This window comes from Gossypium raimondii, chromosome 11 (assembly GCF_025698545.1).
Source record: "Gossypium raimondii isolate GPD5lz chromosome 11, ASM2569854v1, whole genome shotgun sequence".
NCBI lineage: Eukaryota > Viridiplantae > Streptophyta > Magnoliopsida > Malvales > Malvaceae > Gossypium > Gossypium raimondii.
Window position 1 is genome coordinate 55,053,481 of NC_068575.1, and position 16,656 is coordinate 55,070,136.

The 16,656-nt window shown below is 36.8% G+C and overlaps 3 protein-coding genes across 8 annotated transcripts; 1 reads left to right on the top strand and 2 right to left on the bottom strand.

Moving 5' to 3' along the window:
* Positions 1-385: 385 nt before the first annotated feature.
* Positions 386-3,177, bottom strand: LOC105802794 (arginine--tRNA ligase, chloroplastic/mitochondrial). 3 transcript variants are annotated; one of them, XM_012634647.2, is made up of 7 exons: positions 2,812-3,177; positions 2,592-2,682; positions 1,939-2,088; positions 1,754-1,838; positions 1,013-1,081; positions 822-926; positions 386-630 (listed from the first exon to the last, which is right to left on the bottom strand). In XM_012634647.2, the coding sequence occupies exons 3-7, from the start codon at positions 2,028-2,030 to the stop codon at positions 520-522; spliced, it is 462 nt and encodes a 153-aa protein (XP_012490101.1). In that variant the 5' UTR covers positions 2,031-2,088; positions 2,592-2,682; positions 2,812-3,177; the 3' UTR covers positions 386-519. The 3 variants fall into 3 exon arrangements, with proteins under 3 accessions (XP_012490101.1, XP_052480392.1, XP_012490104.1); XM_052624432.1 differs by lacking the exon at positions 2,592-2,682 and having other exon boundaries at positions 386-691; XM_012634650.2 differs by lacking the exon at positions 2,592-2,682 and having other exon boundaries at positions 2,812-3,176.
* Positions 3,178-3,637: 460 nt separating this feature from the next.
* Positions 3,638-8,253, top strand: LOC105802793 (DEAD-box ATP-dependent RNA helicase 31). The gene is made up of 10 exons (XM_052624431.1): positions 3,638-4,690; positions 4,773-4,879; positions 5,267-5,322; positions 5,707-5,931; positions 6,190-6,396; positions 6,482-6,568; positions 6,647-6,742; positions 6,974-7,189; positions 7,468-7,650; positions 7,814-8,253. The coding sequence occupies exons 1-10, from the start codon at positions 3,717-3,719 to the stop codon at positions 8,039-8,041; spliced, it is 2,379 nt and encodes a 792-aa protein (XP_052480391.1). The 5' UTR covers positions 3,638-3,716; the 3' UTR covers positions 8,042-8,253.
* A 189-nt stretch (positions 8,254-8,442) lies between these two features.
* Positions 8,443-15,912, bottom strand: LOC105802792 (uncharacterized). 4 transcript variants are annotated; one of them, XM_052624430.1, is made up of 9 exons: positions 14,768-15,912; positions 14,318-14,506; positions 13,909-14,001; positions 13,617-13,799; positions 13,428-13,530; positions 13,145-13,318; positions 10,162-12,515; positions 9,245-9,846; positions 8,443-8,956 (listed from the first exon to the last, which is right to left on the bottom strand). In XM_052624430.1, exons 1-8 carry the CDS (start codon positions 15,005-15,007, stop codon positions 9,277-9,279), a joined length of 3,906 nt encoding a protein of 1,301 aa, XP_052480390.1. In that variant the 5' UTR covers positions 15,008-15,912; the 3' UTR covers positions 8,443-8,956; positions 9,245-9,276. The 4 variants fall into 4 exon arrangements, with proteins under 4 accessions (XP_052480390.1, XP_012490096.1, XP_012490098.1 ...); XM_012634642.2 differs by having other exon boundaries at positions 13,145-13,321; XM_012634644.2 differs by having other exon boundaries at positions 8,443-8,959; positions 13,145-13,321.
* Positions 15,913-16,656: the final 744 nt, after the last annotated feature.

The window sequence follows — 16,656 nt, forward strand, 5'->3', positions numbered from 1 at the left end:
TATTAACCGTCATAAATTAAAAACAACCAAAGTCAAATAAATTATTTGTAATTGTGTTAAAAATAAAAAAAATAAGGATTGAATAATTATAAATTAACTTTCAAACCACAATTAAACAACAAAATTATCCACAAAATTATTTTAAAATCTATAAAATGAAAGTTTAATAAAACACACATAAAGTTGTGTTTGTGAAGCTTTTAGAAATTGTCTTATATTTTTCTTTAATTTGTTTGTTATATAAATTATTTATTAATTGTCTACTTTAAATTTCATGACAATCCATCAGCAATTTGAAAGCGATTAGTGTTTTAAATAGGTAGATAAATTAGTTAATTAGGCCTTGCTGTATGTATGAATAAATTCATAGCTAAAACACATAATTACAATCAAAACTGTCCAAATAAATAAAGTAATGAGATCTGAATACAATTGTCGCTGTACATAGGATTTTATATGAAGTAATATATAACCTACCCTTCTTAAGAATAGGTTATATGTAAAGCTTGCAAAGTACAATCATATCTTGTAAATAGGTGTGATTCCCAGGAGATTGAAGCATTTTCTCATAACCACTGAGATTGCTTCACATAATCGTAGTCTACTTGTTTCCTTATCTGACCCGATAACCTGCTCATTTCATCAATATATGCCACATGTCATCTTAAAGTTTCATTGCAACATCTTTTACCTAAAATTCACTCCGCCATTAGAACTTTCCTAGTTTCAACACTAGGTGAACGACCTTGTGAGGGCAGGGTGACAAGCAATAACAATGTTTATTTTACCAAGAAACCATATAATTAGATCGTTGATCATACCTTGCACTCAGGGTTGCTGTAAAATTTGGAGAAGATTTCAGATAACTTATAGAGGTACTCACACACAACATTCGGTAACAAATTGGTACAAGCCTCCTCAACAACCTGAAAGCAAGATAAAAATTTGTCAGACCGAGCCTGAGTCAAGAAACAATAAATCGATTGTTCTTTTTTTTTCCTTAAGTTCTTACCTCAGCAAACTGCAGCAAATGGAGCCCCAAATCGCGCTCATCCTTATGCTCCAATACTAATGTCCCAATCTATTAAAAACAAAGAGATAATGGGTAAAAGTTGCAGATATTGAATCTGATACAAAAGAGTAGTTCTACTTAGCCTAATAACGTCATACTAATTTCAGTACATAAAAAGGCAACTAAAAGATTTACAACGCTACTGCTTCAGATTGAGGAGGAACTTACATTCTTCATACCCGGAGTAAGATACAATCCCTTTTTACTTACTTTTAGGTTTAATTGAAGTACTCATGTTCTATATTCGTGTTCAACACATCCGGAGGTGATACAATCTTTTTACATATAGGGACCAATAGCAGAATTTAACCTTTTTACATATTTTTTTTCTTTCAACGAATAAAATCCAATCCATAATAAAACATCGTCCAAATTTGGATCATAATATAGTGAATACACTATGCATGCAGTATAAATATTTGAGAACCAAGAAATCACTAACTTACAAATAGCTAGCAATTGCCAAACAGCCACCAAACCAAAGGCATAATGAAAAAAATAAGCTCCAAAACCCATCTCATTTTAAACCGAAGCCACTAAAACTCATAAAGAAAAGCTAGATATTTCAGAACCAAATAGGTAAATAAATATTCCATAGCAATAAGTCTGTATATAATAACATCTACACAATCAGACAGTAAGTCTACTTTCAACTGCTAAAAATAGTAAGCTAGAACTTACCTTCACACAGTTGACAACATCAAGCGCTTGTGTCACCAGTTTGGTGAAGCATAACATCGATCTCATCACCATCCTCCATTTCCAGCTGAAACAAAATAGAAAATATGCATTAGAACACATTCCCCCTCCGCAATGTGCACATTAGCACAAGTGGTCACTATCTAATAGAGAAAATGGAATGATACCTCATTAGGAGTTTGTTCGCCTCGCAGGCGGCGGCCATCAAACAAGAAGGCAATCGAGTTGAAATCCACAGATTGTCGATCACAATATGCATTCATGAGCTTATTCAGTTGAGTGTTTCTTTTGATCCTAAAGAAAACTTCATTCCCATCCTAGGCTCATCATACAAAATTACAAATTTAGTCCAAAATAAAAGAAGAAGCCTTACTCCAGAAGGCCAATTATAAATCTCAAATCCATTACGACAATATGAACAACTCTCCAAATATATATATATCATTTAACGGTAAACTAACAAAGTGTTGAACTAGAACCGCTTACCAACAAAAAAATTAACAGTTTCCATGAATAGATAAGTAAAAACAAAGGTGTGTCACGGTCACAACAAGAATTTATACCAAATTTGCAGTTCTCTATCATCCCAAAAGTACTAAAACTATTTCAACCTTCAAATTTTCTACGCCCTACAACCTGAATTAACTTCCCATTCTTTATATATCTCTCACTTATATCTCACACTCCTAACCTGAAATTATTGGAATTAACAGTTCAAATTATTCCTACTAACATACAGACAAAGATACACTTAGCTTTTTCTCAGTTTTAAAAAAGCCAAAGATGCCACAAATTTCAAACTTTGAGTAAACAAATTTACCTAGCTCTCTGATCCTCCTTTTGGTTTCTCTAGATGCAGCGACAAAAACTGTCATCGATCATGGGTTGTTACTAGGCTAAGAATTTATTTTCTGGAACCAGACCCGATCCACCAATCAAATCAGTGAAAATTAAATAGAAAAAATGTTTTCTGGAATCTTCAACAATGGAAGCTTCAACAAACAATTTGGATTTTTAAAAGAATTAAACAGAAAAAATACCTGTTGATGACAGAGAGAGAACCATTGCTTCTGGGTCTTATTTTCTTGACAGTGGCTGCTAATTTTTTAGGGTTTTTTTTCAAAATACAAGTAAGGCCGACGGTCGATGGAGATGATGGATGGAGATGGTGAGGTGAGGTGACGAACGAAGACGAGGAGGCAGAGGATGTGGAAGAAAATTTGCTTAGAAGAGAAAGGAGAAAGGGAAAATGTCATACCGATTAGAAATCGGTAAGACAATTTCCAAAATTTTGCTTTGGATTTTACCCATGTTTGTAAAATGTTTTCCTATGGAAATCATTTTCCACAAAGCAAACACTGAAAATGAATGAGAACGTTTTTTGGAAAACAATTTCCACCAAACAAACACACCCTTAGATTAACTCTATTCAAAGCTAAGGTATTCAATACTGTATCGATGGATGTACAATCTTTTTATTGGTATTGGTACGTATTGATACCGATCAATTTCAGTGTAGATTTATCGTTACTTTAAAAAAATTAATATATGTATATAAAACATGTTTATAAATATTGAGTGAGATTAATATGTATATATATGCTAGTTAAATTAAATTAATAATTATGTATATTAAATAAATCTAATATCTTGAAGGTAAAGGACACTATTACACATAATTGATTATTAATGTTGGGCCGCAAAAGGATTTTATAGCAATGGGCAAAACTTAGTTGTTGGATTCTTTTTCTTCAGACCGGATAAGTCAGATATTGGGTCTACGGTCCAGGTTCAGTCAGAAAATTAAGAAACGACATCGTTTAACGCACTCTTTTTCTTCGTTCGCGTAAGGCTAAAACCCTATCCCCGTTCCATTCAAAACTTTTAAACCCTCAAAAAACGACTACCACGCCACTCTTCTCAGCCCTGAATTCTGGGCAAGCAAATGGTTATAAAATTTATTCCTCATCTTCGTGTTCTCAGCCCTTCTCTACCGGTAACTGGTTTTCCCAGCATGAAACCTGCGCGAACCATTTGCTTTAATGGGTCCATACCTGTTTTAAATCGTGTTTTCCCTTTTAAACTCAAGTTCCTTGGCTTATCGCCTCGCTTTAATGGGAAACTCATTACGCGGAGCCTTTCCACCAGGCCGTCTCGACCTAGGTCGAGGGCAAGCTCCGAGTTCGCTCCTAAAATCAGAGGAGATGTTCGTGCCTCGAAGAGTCTGATCGAGGACGAGGCCGAACTCAGTGACTGGGTCGGCGAGTTGAGAACCGATTCGTTCCGTGGTCGACTCACTAGCGAAGATGAGGAATTAGATGCAGATAGACAACGCAATAGAGTTACGAGTAGTGATAGAAAGAGAAACGGCGTTTCTGTGAAGTGGAGAAGAGAGAGTGAGTTCGACAATTTTCGTGAGTCGAGCAAGAGGGAAACACGGGGCAACTTCGGCGATTCTATTTCGAGGAAGTCCCGGTTCAGTAAACGGTTTGGTGGTGAATTAGAAGATAAAGACAGTGATGACGATGGCGATGAGGATGACGAATCGTATTCGAGTAGAAAATCTCGCGGCGTGAAAAGAGAGAAAACAAAAATGGATTCACGGAGAGGAAAGAGAAATGAGAGGGGTTTGGGTTCAGGAAATGCGGGGAGTGGAAGAAGAATGGATTTGGGAAGAAAATCAAACTTTCATGAAGAGGAAGATACCGATGCTAGTGAAGAGGAAAAAGGTCGGGAAATGAAAGGATTGGAGAATTTTCTTAGTGGAGAAGATAGTGATATTAATGCCGCTGCTGAGGATGATTATATAATTTTAAGGAAGAAAGCGAGTTATGCACTCGGATTAGAGAAGGATGCTGACCAAACAGTGACTTCTAGAAGTTCACAAGGGAAATCTGAGTCATATCTGAGTGAAACAAGGTCTAAATTTATCAAATTTTATGAGAAATGGTTCATGTGTCTTAGGATTTTGTAAATGTCTGATCTTTTGTTTTGCTTGTAGATTTGATCAAATTTCAATATCCCCCCTATCGTTGAAGGGAATTAAGGATGCTGGTTATGAGAAGATGACCGTTGTACAGGAGGCAACTCTTCCAGTAATACTCAAAGGTTCGTTTGGGATCTTTCAACAAACTATGCCTTGTTTTTTTACTGTGGAACGCTTTCATTGTTTATGGTAAGGAAGTCAAAAGTACTGTAAGTATGAATGCAACTGTATGCAGTTTTAGAATTTCCTTTGTTTAAGTATCTTCTAAAGAATTACCTATAGAATGGTTAAAAGGTAGCCTGAGCCTCAAATGGTTATCTGTGTGGTTTACATTTCTTCAGCTTGATATTAGCCTAACTACAATGCTGGCTTGAGCTGTACCTTTAGGCTGCTAATCAGTTGATGTTCTGAAATGATATTGCCTGTAATTTTGTTCTTTGGATATTGTTTTCCAGTTATGCATATTTTTGGATCCCTACAGCTAATCACAATTTTTTTTTATAATTCAGGCAAGGATGTACTAGCCAAGGCCAAAACAGGCACTGGAAAGACGGTAGCATTTTTGGTAAGCTGCTGCTTTTGTAGGTTTGAGTTCACCTCATCCGTTAGTTGGGGGTTAATATCTGCCATATGACCCCTTTTTCTCTCGTGACCTCTACATGTTTTGCACCATCAAAACTATAAAAGGTTTTGAGTTTCTTTTCGTAAGACTTAAATGACCATTTTTCAGTGAGGAAAAAGAGAAGTAAATATATACCCAGGAAAACAAGTTCTTTTTCTTGCAATCTCCTGTTCTTAACTTTGTTTTCTATTTTAGGGAGAGAGATTACTTATAGGCATCATGATATTCTGTAAAATCCTTCTAGTTTCTAATTATTATGAGCAGCAATTGCAATTGTGAATGTGTTGCATTTGTTCGCTTTCCTTATTCTCTGTTCTTTATTTTCAGCTTCCATCAATTGAAATTGTTTCAAAACTGCCTCCTGTTGATCGTGATGTTAAGCGGCCACCAATTCATGTACTTGTAATATGCCCAACTCGAGAGCTTGCGATTCAAGCTGCTTCAGAAGCTAAGAAGTTGCTGAAGTATCACCCATCTATCGGTGTTCAGGTTGTGATTGGAGGTACAAGACTTGCTCTAGAGCAAAAAAACCTGCAAGCAAACCCTTGCCAGGTTAGTTTGTTATCATGAACGGAGATGTATGTCTTGATCCTTATTTACATTGTTAAACTGTTGAAGTGTCCTGGACTGGAATTAGACTGGGGGAATTGACATGGATAAAACTTTAGATTGTATTAATCAATCAAATAGACGGAGCATCACTTCTCTGTCAACTAGTCTCTGGGTCTTCACTGTGGTTAATACTACATTACTGTCAAGGCCATGTTATGGTAGGATGATGTTACATTTTACTTCCATTTTAACTTGCAGATTCTTGTTGCTACACCTGGAAGGCTCAGAGACCATCTTGAGAATACTGCTGGGTTTGCAACAAAGCTGATGGGTGTGAAGGTCCTTGTACTTGATGAAGCAGATCGTTTACTAGCCATGGGTTTTCGTAAAGACATAGAAAGGATAATTGCTGCTGTTCCAAAACAAAGACAGACACTTCTATTTTCTGCAACAGTTCCTGAGGAGGTTTCTTTCTTTAACCTCAGTGTGTATTGCCTATTTATGTTTCACAAATTTGAAAAAAAAATTCTAAACTGCTATTGGTGTGAAGGTCCATCAAATCTGCCACGTTGCACTTAGAAGAGATCATGAATTCATCAATACGGTTCAAGAAGGCACTGAGGATACACATTCACTGGTAGATTTTGCAGTCTGATATGTTCTTTTTTGTGTAAAATGGAATTTCTTTTTAATTGTTAAATTTTGGATATTTCAGGTCCGACAAGTGCACATGGTTGCTCCACTAGATATGCAGTTTTCCCTACTGTATGTTCTTCTGAAAGAACATATTGCAGATGATGTTGACTATAAGGTGTAATTTTACTTACGGTCCTTTACTTAAGCTTATTAGCTATGGTTAGAAAAAAATTATTTTTGTTAGTCTCCAAAGCCTTTGCTACTATAAAAGTGTTGTTGGCCCGAATCCTCAAGTGTTTAGTACTGGAACTTCAAAGCTGATGTGTTTTTCTCCAAAATGTTGCTTATGCTCATCATTTTCTTGATCCTTAAACAAACCATGTAATCTAGCAATCTAACTCTGCAGGTTCTCGTATTCTGCACTACTGCTATGGTAACGAAGTTGGTAGCAGATGTTCTTCGTGAACTGAACCTGAATGTTAGAGAGATCCATTCAAGAAAATCACAGAGTTACAGAACAAGGGTATCTGATGAATTCCGGAAGTCAAAAGGACTTATTCTTGTAACATCAGATGTATCTGCTCGAGGGGTTGATTATCCTGATGTTACACTTGTCCTCCAGGTAAGCATTATTTTTCTAATTAGAATTTAGGTCCCACCTTTTTATTTCATGGTTCTATTAAAATACTGATACGATTCAAACCTGTACTGAGAAATCCTACTCTGTATCCAAGTGCATGGCTTTTTTTAAATTACCATGAGCTTCCTATATTCTGTTCAAATTTCTGAAGAAGAATAAATTTCTTCTTCATCTCAAACTTTTCTTCAATGTATACTTTGCAAAATTTTCATTTGCTGTTGATATTATATTTTACATATTTTTCTTTCAAACCATCACAGGTGGGCATGCCATCTGATAGAGAACAGTATATACATCGGCTAGGTAGAACTGGGCGTAAGGGTAAAGAAGGGCAAGGAATACTCTTACTAGCACCATGGGAGGAAAAATTTCTGTCTTGCGTCAAGGATTTGCCAATAACAAAGGCTCCATTGCCTTCTTTGGACCCAGAAACAAAGAAAAAGGTAAGCTTAGTAGAATGTGCCTTGGGCATTTTATTCCTCATTCTTGCATAACTACGAGGAAGAACTCATGATCTTTTTTTTTTTTTACAAATTGGGTAGTATTCATTTTTTTTTGTCCGAAGGGTAGTATTCAATTTAATGGTGTTAAAATATGGTTGAACAGGTGGGACGGGCACTTTCCAATGTAGAGATGAAGAGCAAAGAATCAGCTTATCAGGCATGGCTTGGTTATTACAATTCTGATAAGAACATAGGCAGGGATAAATACAGACTGGTGGAGCTCGCAAATGAGTTCAGCAGAAGCATGGGTCTTGACAACCCTCCTGCAATTCCCAAGCTCGTACTTTCAAAGATGGGCCTAAGGAATATCCCTGGACTGCGTGTCAGATAAAGACTCCTGGAGCTGAACCAGTGATTCAGGCATCTCCAATTATCAACATACCCCTTGAATATTTTAAATATTCAAATTTTTTATTTTATTTTTGCATATCATCAGATATTTAAGTAATTGTTGTCATCTTTCATCCTCCCGAAATGGATGAAGTGGCATTGCAGCACCGACATGGACGTTGTTTATTAATACATAGCAATGCTTTGGAAAAACCAATCATCTTGGTATTCTTCACCTCGGCATCACATCACATCTTATCTAGGAGTATCATCAAGTTAACTGAATACCTCAAAAGAGAGACTTTGAACATTGAACGCAACGTACAATGAAGGGTCTTTATTTATTTTCTGAAATATTGATTATTTCTATATTGCTTTTTTCTTACCATGAAGACATACTGGTTCAATGAAAGCTAGTAATGAAATTATGAAATCAAAAAATGATCGAATCCTATTACATTTGTGAGGAAGGGAAATCCTAGTAATTGCAATTTATAAAAATGACTGAATTCTGAGGAGCACCTATTTGAGTTGCAACGTATCGAAACCTAAATTTTAACTATCCTACGAGTCCTGCATATAAGTCTCTCATCATTACTCTGTTATGTCTTCATAAAAAAATATAGAGCACCTTCAGCAAAAGATTTTCCATCGTTCATAGTATATGTATAGAAGGGCACAAGCCAAGAAACATGGGTGACCCATTTTCCGAGAAAACCATTAGGAATCAATGAATCAGAAAAACCACTTGTTGCTTTCATGAGTGAGATTGAGAACACAAAAAAGCGTGTTAAGGAGGGGTTCCCTCTTCATAGGGTTCCACCATCATCAAATTCTTCCCGCAAATGTTAAAAGCAAGCGGGTGGGGGGAATCCCCATCTTCTGGGCCGCTGATCTGGCAATAGAACCAAATCCCCTGCTAAGATAAATAAATCATATTCAAAATAAAATCAGAATATAAAATGTATAGACTTTAAGGGGTGGGTAATCAATTATTATCCAATTTGAATTCAATTCAGTCCTGCAATATATGTCAAGTCCTAGACCAAGAGACAACCACACAGCTCATTGAGTTGGCCATAGAAATTACTACACCAAAAAATCTATAGCTAGACCTGCAAAGGCAGTAGGACAACAGTATAGGTGCAGGGTACTGGAAGCTTTCAATAATAAACTACCTTAGACAAACCAGAAGACAATTTACCTTTGGAGGTGGGGAGAAGAAGGCTGGTCTGGTTAAAATCGTTGAGCAGAGGTACCATGAAATATTTGCTTGTCAAATACTCCACCAGAGCTCCTTCCATTGCTTAGCTGTGATACTTCATTCACACCTGAGAAACCCATCGTTCCAAGAGAGCCATTGTCTAGCGGTTCAGCAGGGGAACCACAAGCAGAATTATGATCATAAGGATACAGCATCACAACAGATGGAATGGGAGGTCCATTAGATGACACCCCATTGAGGTTCATAGCTGGCAGCGGGCACATGCCATATGGCAGGTTAGCAGAACTACTTGGTGAAGAGTTTGAGTGGACTGATCCATTGTGAGACTGGTATGATGTAAATGAATCATGTCTACGTGAGCCACAAGGCCTCTCAGTTCTGCTTTCACCACCAACATCTGCCAATTGGTCAAATGAGAACTTTGATTTTTCATTCTGATTGCGACTTTGGCTACGCCCAACAGCTCGGTACTTTGAATTGCCATTCCAGTTCCCTTCTCTATCACCCTGCTGGCCATTTCTGTCATAATTATGTTTTTCCCTCCTTGAATTTGCAGAATGACGTTCTCTCATTGAAGCTTTCTGAAGTAGAAAAAAAATTGCATAAAATATTTATTGAAGGGTGTAGTTCTTAAGGTTAAAAGTCACAGAAATGTGAGCCAAGAAACATTAAGACCACTTCAAATATCTGATGAAAATAAATAATGACGTTGGCATCTTATAACCAATATAAGATTTGCATTTCCGATGATTCCACTCTGAGAGCACATAACCACTTAATGGAGAACCAAAAGAAATAGGACAATGAGACCAACATTATTCTCCAATAAACGCAAGTTTCAAGGGCAAAAAAGTTTAAGGTAATAAAGCTAATTACAGATTGTCAATGTCACTTACGAGATTTGGCAGGTATGTCCCAGTACCACTACGATATCTTGGCATCTCATCAACATACCGTTGGTATAGACTCGCAGGTCTACTTGAGACAGATTGGAGAGGAGCAACAGGGAAAATACGAGGTCCATAATTCATAAGTTGAGAAAGACTCAGATTAGATGGAAGAGGTCTCCCAGGACCATCTAATGGGAAATGACCTTGTAAATAAATGGGTGGCACCACAACAGGTGAAGGATAAATCATAGGTGGAGAAAATCGTGAATTTTGGCAAAACCGTCCATACTGCAAGTTTTGCCAATGGCTAGCAATGTCACCATTAAGAATGTCAGATTTATGCTCCGCTGGCTCAAGAGACATGACCTTTCTCATAGAACTAGAAGTACTTAACACCTCAGACTGATCAAGTCTCTCAGATGATTCGAAATTTAGACCAGAATCAGTGTTCTCAGAACCTTCATCCCAACTAACATGGCTTGTAGATGCTTCTGGAGTTCCTGTGTCTGCTGGAATGTTGTGAAAAGGGCAAAACAAAAATGGAACCGGTGGCCCTGTTATTGTGAAGGCTAAGGTGGACAGTCCAGAATTATCTGTAGTTCTTTTCCCTGAACCTGGACCTAAGGGGAACAGAGCAACAGGTATCAGTGGATCTGAGCCATTTGTCTGAGCTGTCTCATATCCAGAAATTTGATGCTTTGTAACGGGTAAAGAACCAACCAGCTGAGGTCCAGTAGTTCTTTCAGCCATTTCAGTTCCAGGTATTGATGGTGAATTCCAGTCTCTGCCATCATCTGCCTGAGAGGAATGCTCAGATACAATCTTACCTTTCCTACATGCAGCAGAAGGAAGCACAGAAGCAGCTGTTTTCCTACCCCGTTTCTCCTTAGATGGCTTAGGGATCTTAGCTGATAACCCTTCCAAAGAACTTTCTGATGAGGTTTTACTTCTGTATGAACTAGCATGTGAAACAGCTAAGTGTCTAGAACTTACAATTTTTTCTTCAAAGTAAACATCTCCCCCTCTATTATCTTGATATTGGCAAACATCTATATGATCTTCCCTAGTTGATCCTTGAATATCTTCAGAAAACTTGTGTTGTACTTTAGTAGAATTATCTGAGCTGCCTACTCTAGGTGAAGTAGAAAGTTGCTTATCATCTGACTGAAGTATTTCAAAACTTCCATTATCAAGATCAAAACCACCATTGGCGCCCCTGTCTTGTTCATGCCATAACTTATGTTCTACTTCCCCAGGTGGATCCTCAGAATTTGAGGGTAATCCAATGCCAGAAAAATAATTGGCAAAAGGACAAGAGATCAATCGTTGGGGAAACATTTCTATATTTGTAGGAACAAGTCTGCCCAAATTTCTCTGATCATATCCCATTGATAGAGAATGGATAGGAAAAGGTAAGTCACCTGCAGCTAAATTTAATGGAAAAGGAACCTGACCATTAAAGCCATGAACTGCAGAAGATGGCATCATGTTCACCAGATCTTGCTTTTCTTGATGCATTCCTTGTGCCCCCAGAATTGAAGAGAAGTCCTGACCAGTGCTTCCCAAGCCTGAATCATCTTGGCAACCATTTAGAAGACTGTTTGGCTCAGCAGCAGTATCAATGCTTTGACGGGTTGAAGTGCACCTAACAGATGAAGAAGTATCACCTGATGATTTAATGTTATAGCTTGCCACCATATCAGAATCCATATTCTTCCTCCGATCCTTATCTGTCCTCACAGAAGCAATCTGGGTTTTCCCACTCTCTGGCACTCCGTTCTGTCTTCCTTGAGAAGTAAATTCCCCACATGTTTCAGTAAGCTCAGGACTAGATCTTGTCCTTGCAAAAAGATATCTTCCTCGAACATCAGTCACTGATGTCTCTGCTTTAGAAATATTCTGACCTGTACTACTATGGACATTCTGATTGGAATTAGAAACCCATCTAACCTGATCAGAGGTCTTTGAGTTGCAAATGCTACCATAACCCTTTTGGCTCTGAGCGCAAGACACAGTAGATATTTCATTTACCTTAGTTGTGCTTTCAGATGGATGAATAACATGCTGTGAGGAAAAACTACATGATCCTTGAGTTTGAAGCCTTGAGGAAATATCATTTACTTTGCTGATTGAATTGTTCCAGACATTCTTAGATTCTTGAGTTTGGTCATCCTTTGATAATCTCAAGCACCAGAGATCATTCCTTGGTGCGTCAGGGCGTTGGCCGCTGCCATGCCTTTCCCATGTATTCATAAAGAATTGATTTACTTCTTGAAAGAGGTCCTCTTTGGGACAATCAAGTAATCTTGCCAACTTTTTAGCCCCAAAGGAAAATGCACTGCGTATCCTAAAGAAATTGCCTGGGGAATAGTATATTATTTTTATGCACAAAAAAAACCTACTATTAGCAGTGCATGCAGCCAACCAGAAAGTTGTCAACTAAACCATTCCAAAAGCTTCAAAACTACAAAAAAGGAAGCAAGCAAAACTAAGATTCGAAGTGTTCAATATCACTTGTCTTCCTGCCAATAATAGTCTCTTTACCTTGCTTTCTACCAATTTTTATTCAAAATTTCAAAAGTGCTTAGCATGTGGCTCTCTTAATCATATAAGTTTCCAGTAACTGCCAAAACTGTGCAGAGGTAAACAAAACTAATATTCCAACAGTTGACTGCCACATTTCTTTCCTCCAATAACAATCTCTTCGCCTTGCTTTCTACCACCTTAAATTCAATATTTTCAAAAGGTCTTAGCATTTGCAATCTATCAAAGGACTTTCCGTAGGTTCACAGAGGAACAAGACAAGAAAAAAGGACATATTAATACATCAAATAGTTATGCGCAGGATAGAAACCTATGACCAACACAAGCAAGCAGCATAGTACTTGAAGCAGAAGTTTGGAACAAGGGAGAAAAATAAGTCACAAAATAGAGAGAAACCACAAAAAGGTACAAGGAATAACCACTAAACAGAAATAGATGTAACTACCTTTACTAACACTACGTCCAAGGTTGTTATTTATACGCAAAGGATCGATCACATTGAAATGTTTAGAAACAAATGGTTGGCCCTGATTTTCTTGGCAAACAGCATATCTTGAACTACAAGTATCGAGAAAATATTTGCTGAGTAACAACTCTCCACCATCCTTTCGAGGAGGTTCTGCTGCAAAAAGTATTTTGAACAATGTAATTAAAGCAAACACTAGAAAAATTTTGCATGTAGAGGGTAACTTCAAAGCTTAGCATTAGATGTCCAAGAAATGTAATACCTGTTATTTCTGGAAGTGAGCTGATTGGAACCGGACCCCAGAGGCTAACGCAGAAATTTTCCCAATCAAACTTGCTAAAGAACTCAAGAAAACGATACAGGACCTACGTATGAAAAAAGGAAATCAGACAGATTTACAGACAAAGGAAAAAGGCATAAAAAAAAAGAAAAGAAAGGTAAACATAGCCACCTCAAGAGGTCCAGAAAAGGACTCATTGAAAACATGGAATATGTAAAGAACCAAGGTTTCCAAGGCATAAGTAGAGATGAGTCCATGATGAGCACCCAAAATACGACTCTCATAATAACACCAAGCTTTTATCAGTATGATGCTACGCTTGAACAAATGGTTCTGATTTATCAAAATATCAACCTATATACATGGACATTAGGTTAGATTAAAGCTTACACAAATTCCTAAATAGTCTATCATTCCAAAGATGAATATGCAAGCTTGAAGCGTCAGACTTTGCAATACTAACCTCTTCAAGGAAACAAAGGGTACATAATCCACCAAGCTGATTAAATGAAATATCTACCACAATATTTTCTACAAGACACTTAATTATCTTCACCTGAAAGTGTATGAGAATGAAAAGAAAATATCAAAATGAATTATTGTATTAAGATAACACCATTAAGCAAATGCGTGGAAGAATTCTAAGATAGTTTTATGCAAGAACTTTCAGGAAAAAATGTGAAAAAGAAAAGCAACAATCAACTTCCCAGAAAGTAAGCAATTCTTAGAAATGTGCAACTTTTACTCAAAGAAATCAGGCAAAGAAAAGGTACCAAAACATAGAATGGTAAAGAATAGATTCTAAGAAGAAAAGACAAGAATGCAAGATAATATAGGAACTGTGAAGAACAGGCATTTCATTATAACATTACCTCGGCCTGAATGTACTGAACTTCTTTTACTCGGAATTCAGCATTCTCATTCTTTTCTTCATTTTCCAGCATATCACGAACCTGATGAGCCCACATATCCTTCAAATTTTGATTCTTACTGAACGCCATTAAGTCAATATCCCCATCAGGCAAATAGGTCTTAAGGGGCACAGACCCAAAAGTAAACACCTGTCAACAACAAGCATCCAACTGGTCATTAAAATTGATTTATAAACTCACTGAACTAGACATGAACAGTTAAAAACTACATATAACATAAGTTACATTCGCCCCTCCACTCAACCACCCGAACATGAAATGTAAAGTTTATAGCTTCTTTATCCTGCATATGAATGTCACTTATCCATTTTTGACATTTTCAATAAAATACATAGAAACCAAAAAAAGAAGAAGAAAGAAGTAGACATTATAGATGGAATGGCATTTGACCTGACAAGGGAAGCATTTGGTGATGAGGCGCTGTACGTAATCAGCAACATCATTACGGCGACCTTCAGAGGGTGCATCGGGCTGAATGCAGGCAATGAGGTCGGCGGTTCTTTCCTCAGCCTTCATCCATCGTTCCGAGTCAAGCATCTGAATCACGGAGGCTGCTTCGTTCGGTAACAAACCGTTTGGCAATAGACCGTTTGGTGGTTGCAGCGCCGCCCACCCTTCATGCTCTCCCATGCAATCCTAAACCACTTTTCTTCCCTAGCAACTTTCTAAACCCTCCCAAACGCCACGCCACGCCACAATGCAACCAATCTAAAAACAATTTTTTTATTATTCTTTAAAAAAAGAAAACAATTCCGTCTGGGGAAAGAAGTGGATTGTGTTTCAATAGTCCTGGAGAATCTCTGATTTTAAAATGAAAAGGTAGAAACTTCGAAGTTACTTTAAGTTTCTTTGTTCTTTTAATTAATCAAGTGACTATACTAGATTGTATTAAGATTTCTGAAGTAAGAAAATGAAAACTTCAGCAAATACTGCCAAAAAGAAGGGGATATTCCAATGAAATTTCAAGGTAAAACGACAACAAGATGTAACTATTTTGCTTTCTTTCTTTCTACTCGATTAAGAACATCTACAAAACCTGGATAAAAGGCCCTGGAAACCAAAAAAATTGAAACAGGAAAAGGAAAAAGGGGGGAAGGAAACCCTAGAGAGTAACAAAAGAAAAACAATGGTGGCGGTGGGATGATCAAAAACCCCAAATAGAAACTGCACCAATCCTGGAAATTGGGAAGTGCGGGCAAATAAAAAAGAAAGAAAGGTGAACAACAAGGAAGAAATAGAAGAAATGCAAACGGAAAAAGAAATAGTTTGGGAGGGGAGTTTCGAAATAGTTGGGGAAAAAATGAGATAAGGGGTATATAGGATCAAAAAAAAACTTCTTTAGGCTACTGTGGTAAGGTGCCAGAGAAATGAAACAGAAGGGGAGCATTTGGTTACAAGAATATGCGGAGGCGTGATAGAGATAGGGAAGGAGTGCATTTGAGGGTTTGTTTTAATGGAAATTTAATTGAGAGGAAGAAGACGATAGAATCTCTGCCAGAGAGGAAAAAGGGAAGCAGAAAATAAAGAAGAAGAAGCAAAATAAAATAAAATAAAAAGGAAAATAGAGATTTAAAAAAAATGTTATTTTAGTATCTTTTTTCTTTAGTTAGACAGGCCTTTTAATTTTGATGGGTAAGGCCTCCTTAGGTAAATAATGGGCTCAGCTAGCAAGGAAATCTGTAATGCGAATTAGATTGTACTTTTTATTTTCTATTTAATGATTACCACAATGTTTAAAATTATTTATAGTCCTTTCTACACTTATAAATAGAAGAATAATGCGCTTTAGTGCAGTTAAATTCATATATTTCTGTATTGACATCAATATCCTTACTAATTAAGCTAAGACTCAATTAGTAGATTATTATTATTATTTTAAAGTGTAACTGTATTGGTTGTTTTAAAACTACAATGAAAATTTATCATATCAGTTAGTTCATTTTATTCAAAAAATCAATTAGGCTTTATTGCCAATATATTAATTAAAAACACAATGATCAAATTAAAAATAAGTGTGTATTTATCAAAACTTTGGATTTGACATATTAAAAAATAAATAATATAAATAAATTATAATGACTCTGTTTGTGTTTCTTTAATTCAAGATGTCCATGTAGTGGGTACATATGTCTTTACAATTTGATTTATGTGTTTTAGAAATATTCCGCATAATGTATTAACTAACAGTTAACATATAAATTGTCGATTGAGTCTTAACTCGATTGGCATCGACATTGTTGCCTGTGCAGATTATGTGGGTTCGAGTGTGCTGAAACGTA

What these genes read in the sequence shown, in the direction of transcription:
- LOC105802794 (XM_012634647.2), bottom strand. Translation starts at nt 2,030, where the DNA reads ATGCATATTGTGATCGACAATCTGTGGATTTCAACTCGATTGCCTTCT. An exon ending in ATGTTGTCAACTGTGTGAAG is followed by an intron (nt 1,082 to 1,753) that starts GTAAGTTCTAGC and finishes TGTTTTTAATAG; the next exon opens with ATTGGGACATTAGTATTGGA. An exon ending in ACAGCAACCCTGAGTGCAAG is followed by an intron (nt 631 to 821) that starts GTATGATCAACG and finishes TGAAATGAGCAG; the next exon opens with GTTATCGGGTCAGATAAGGA.
- LOC105802793 (XM_052624431.1), top strand. Translation starts at nt 3,717, where the DNA reads ATGGTTATAAAATTTATTCCTCATCTTCGTGTTCTCAGCCCTTCTCTA. An exon ending in TCTTCCAGTAATACTCAAAG is followed by an intron (nt 4,880 to 5,266) that starts GTTCGTTTGGGA and finishes TTTATAATTCAG; the next exon opens with GCAAGGATGTACTAGCCAAG. An exon ending in CTGCAACAGTTCCTGAGGAG is followed by an intron (nt 6,397 to 6,481) that starts GTTTCTTTCTTT and finishes ATTGGTGTGAAG; the next exon opens with GTCCATCAAATCTGCCACGT.
- LOC105802792 (XM_012634642.2), bottom strand. Translation starts at nt 15,007, where the DNA reads ATGGGAGAGCATGAAGGGTGGGCGGCGCTGCAACCACCAAACGGTCTA. An exon ending in CCAAATGCTTCCCTTGTCAG is followed by an intron (nt 14,507 to 14,767) that starts GTCAAATGCCAT and finishes TGTTGTTGACAG; the next exon opens with GTGTTTACTTTTGGGTCTGT. An exon ending in CTCACTTCCAGAAATAACAG is followed by an intron (nt 13,322 to 13,427) that starts GTATTACATTTC and finishes TACTTTTTGCAG; the next exon opens with CAGAACCTCCTCGAAAGGAT.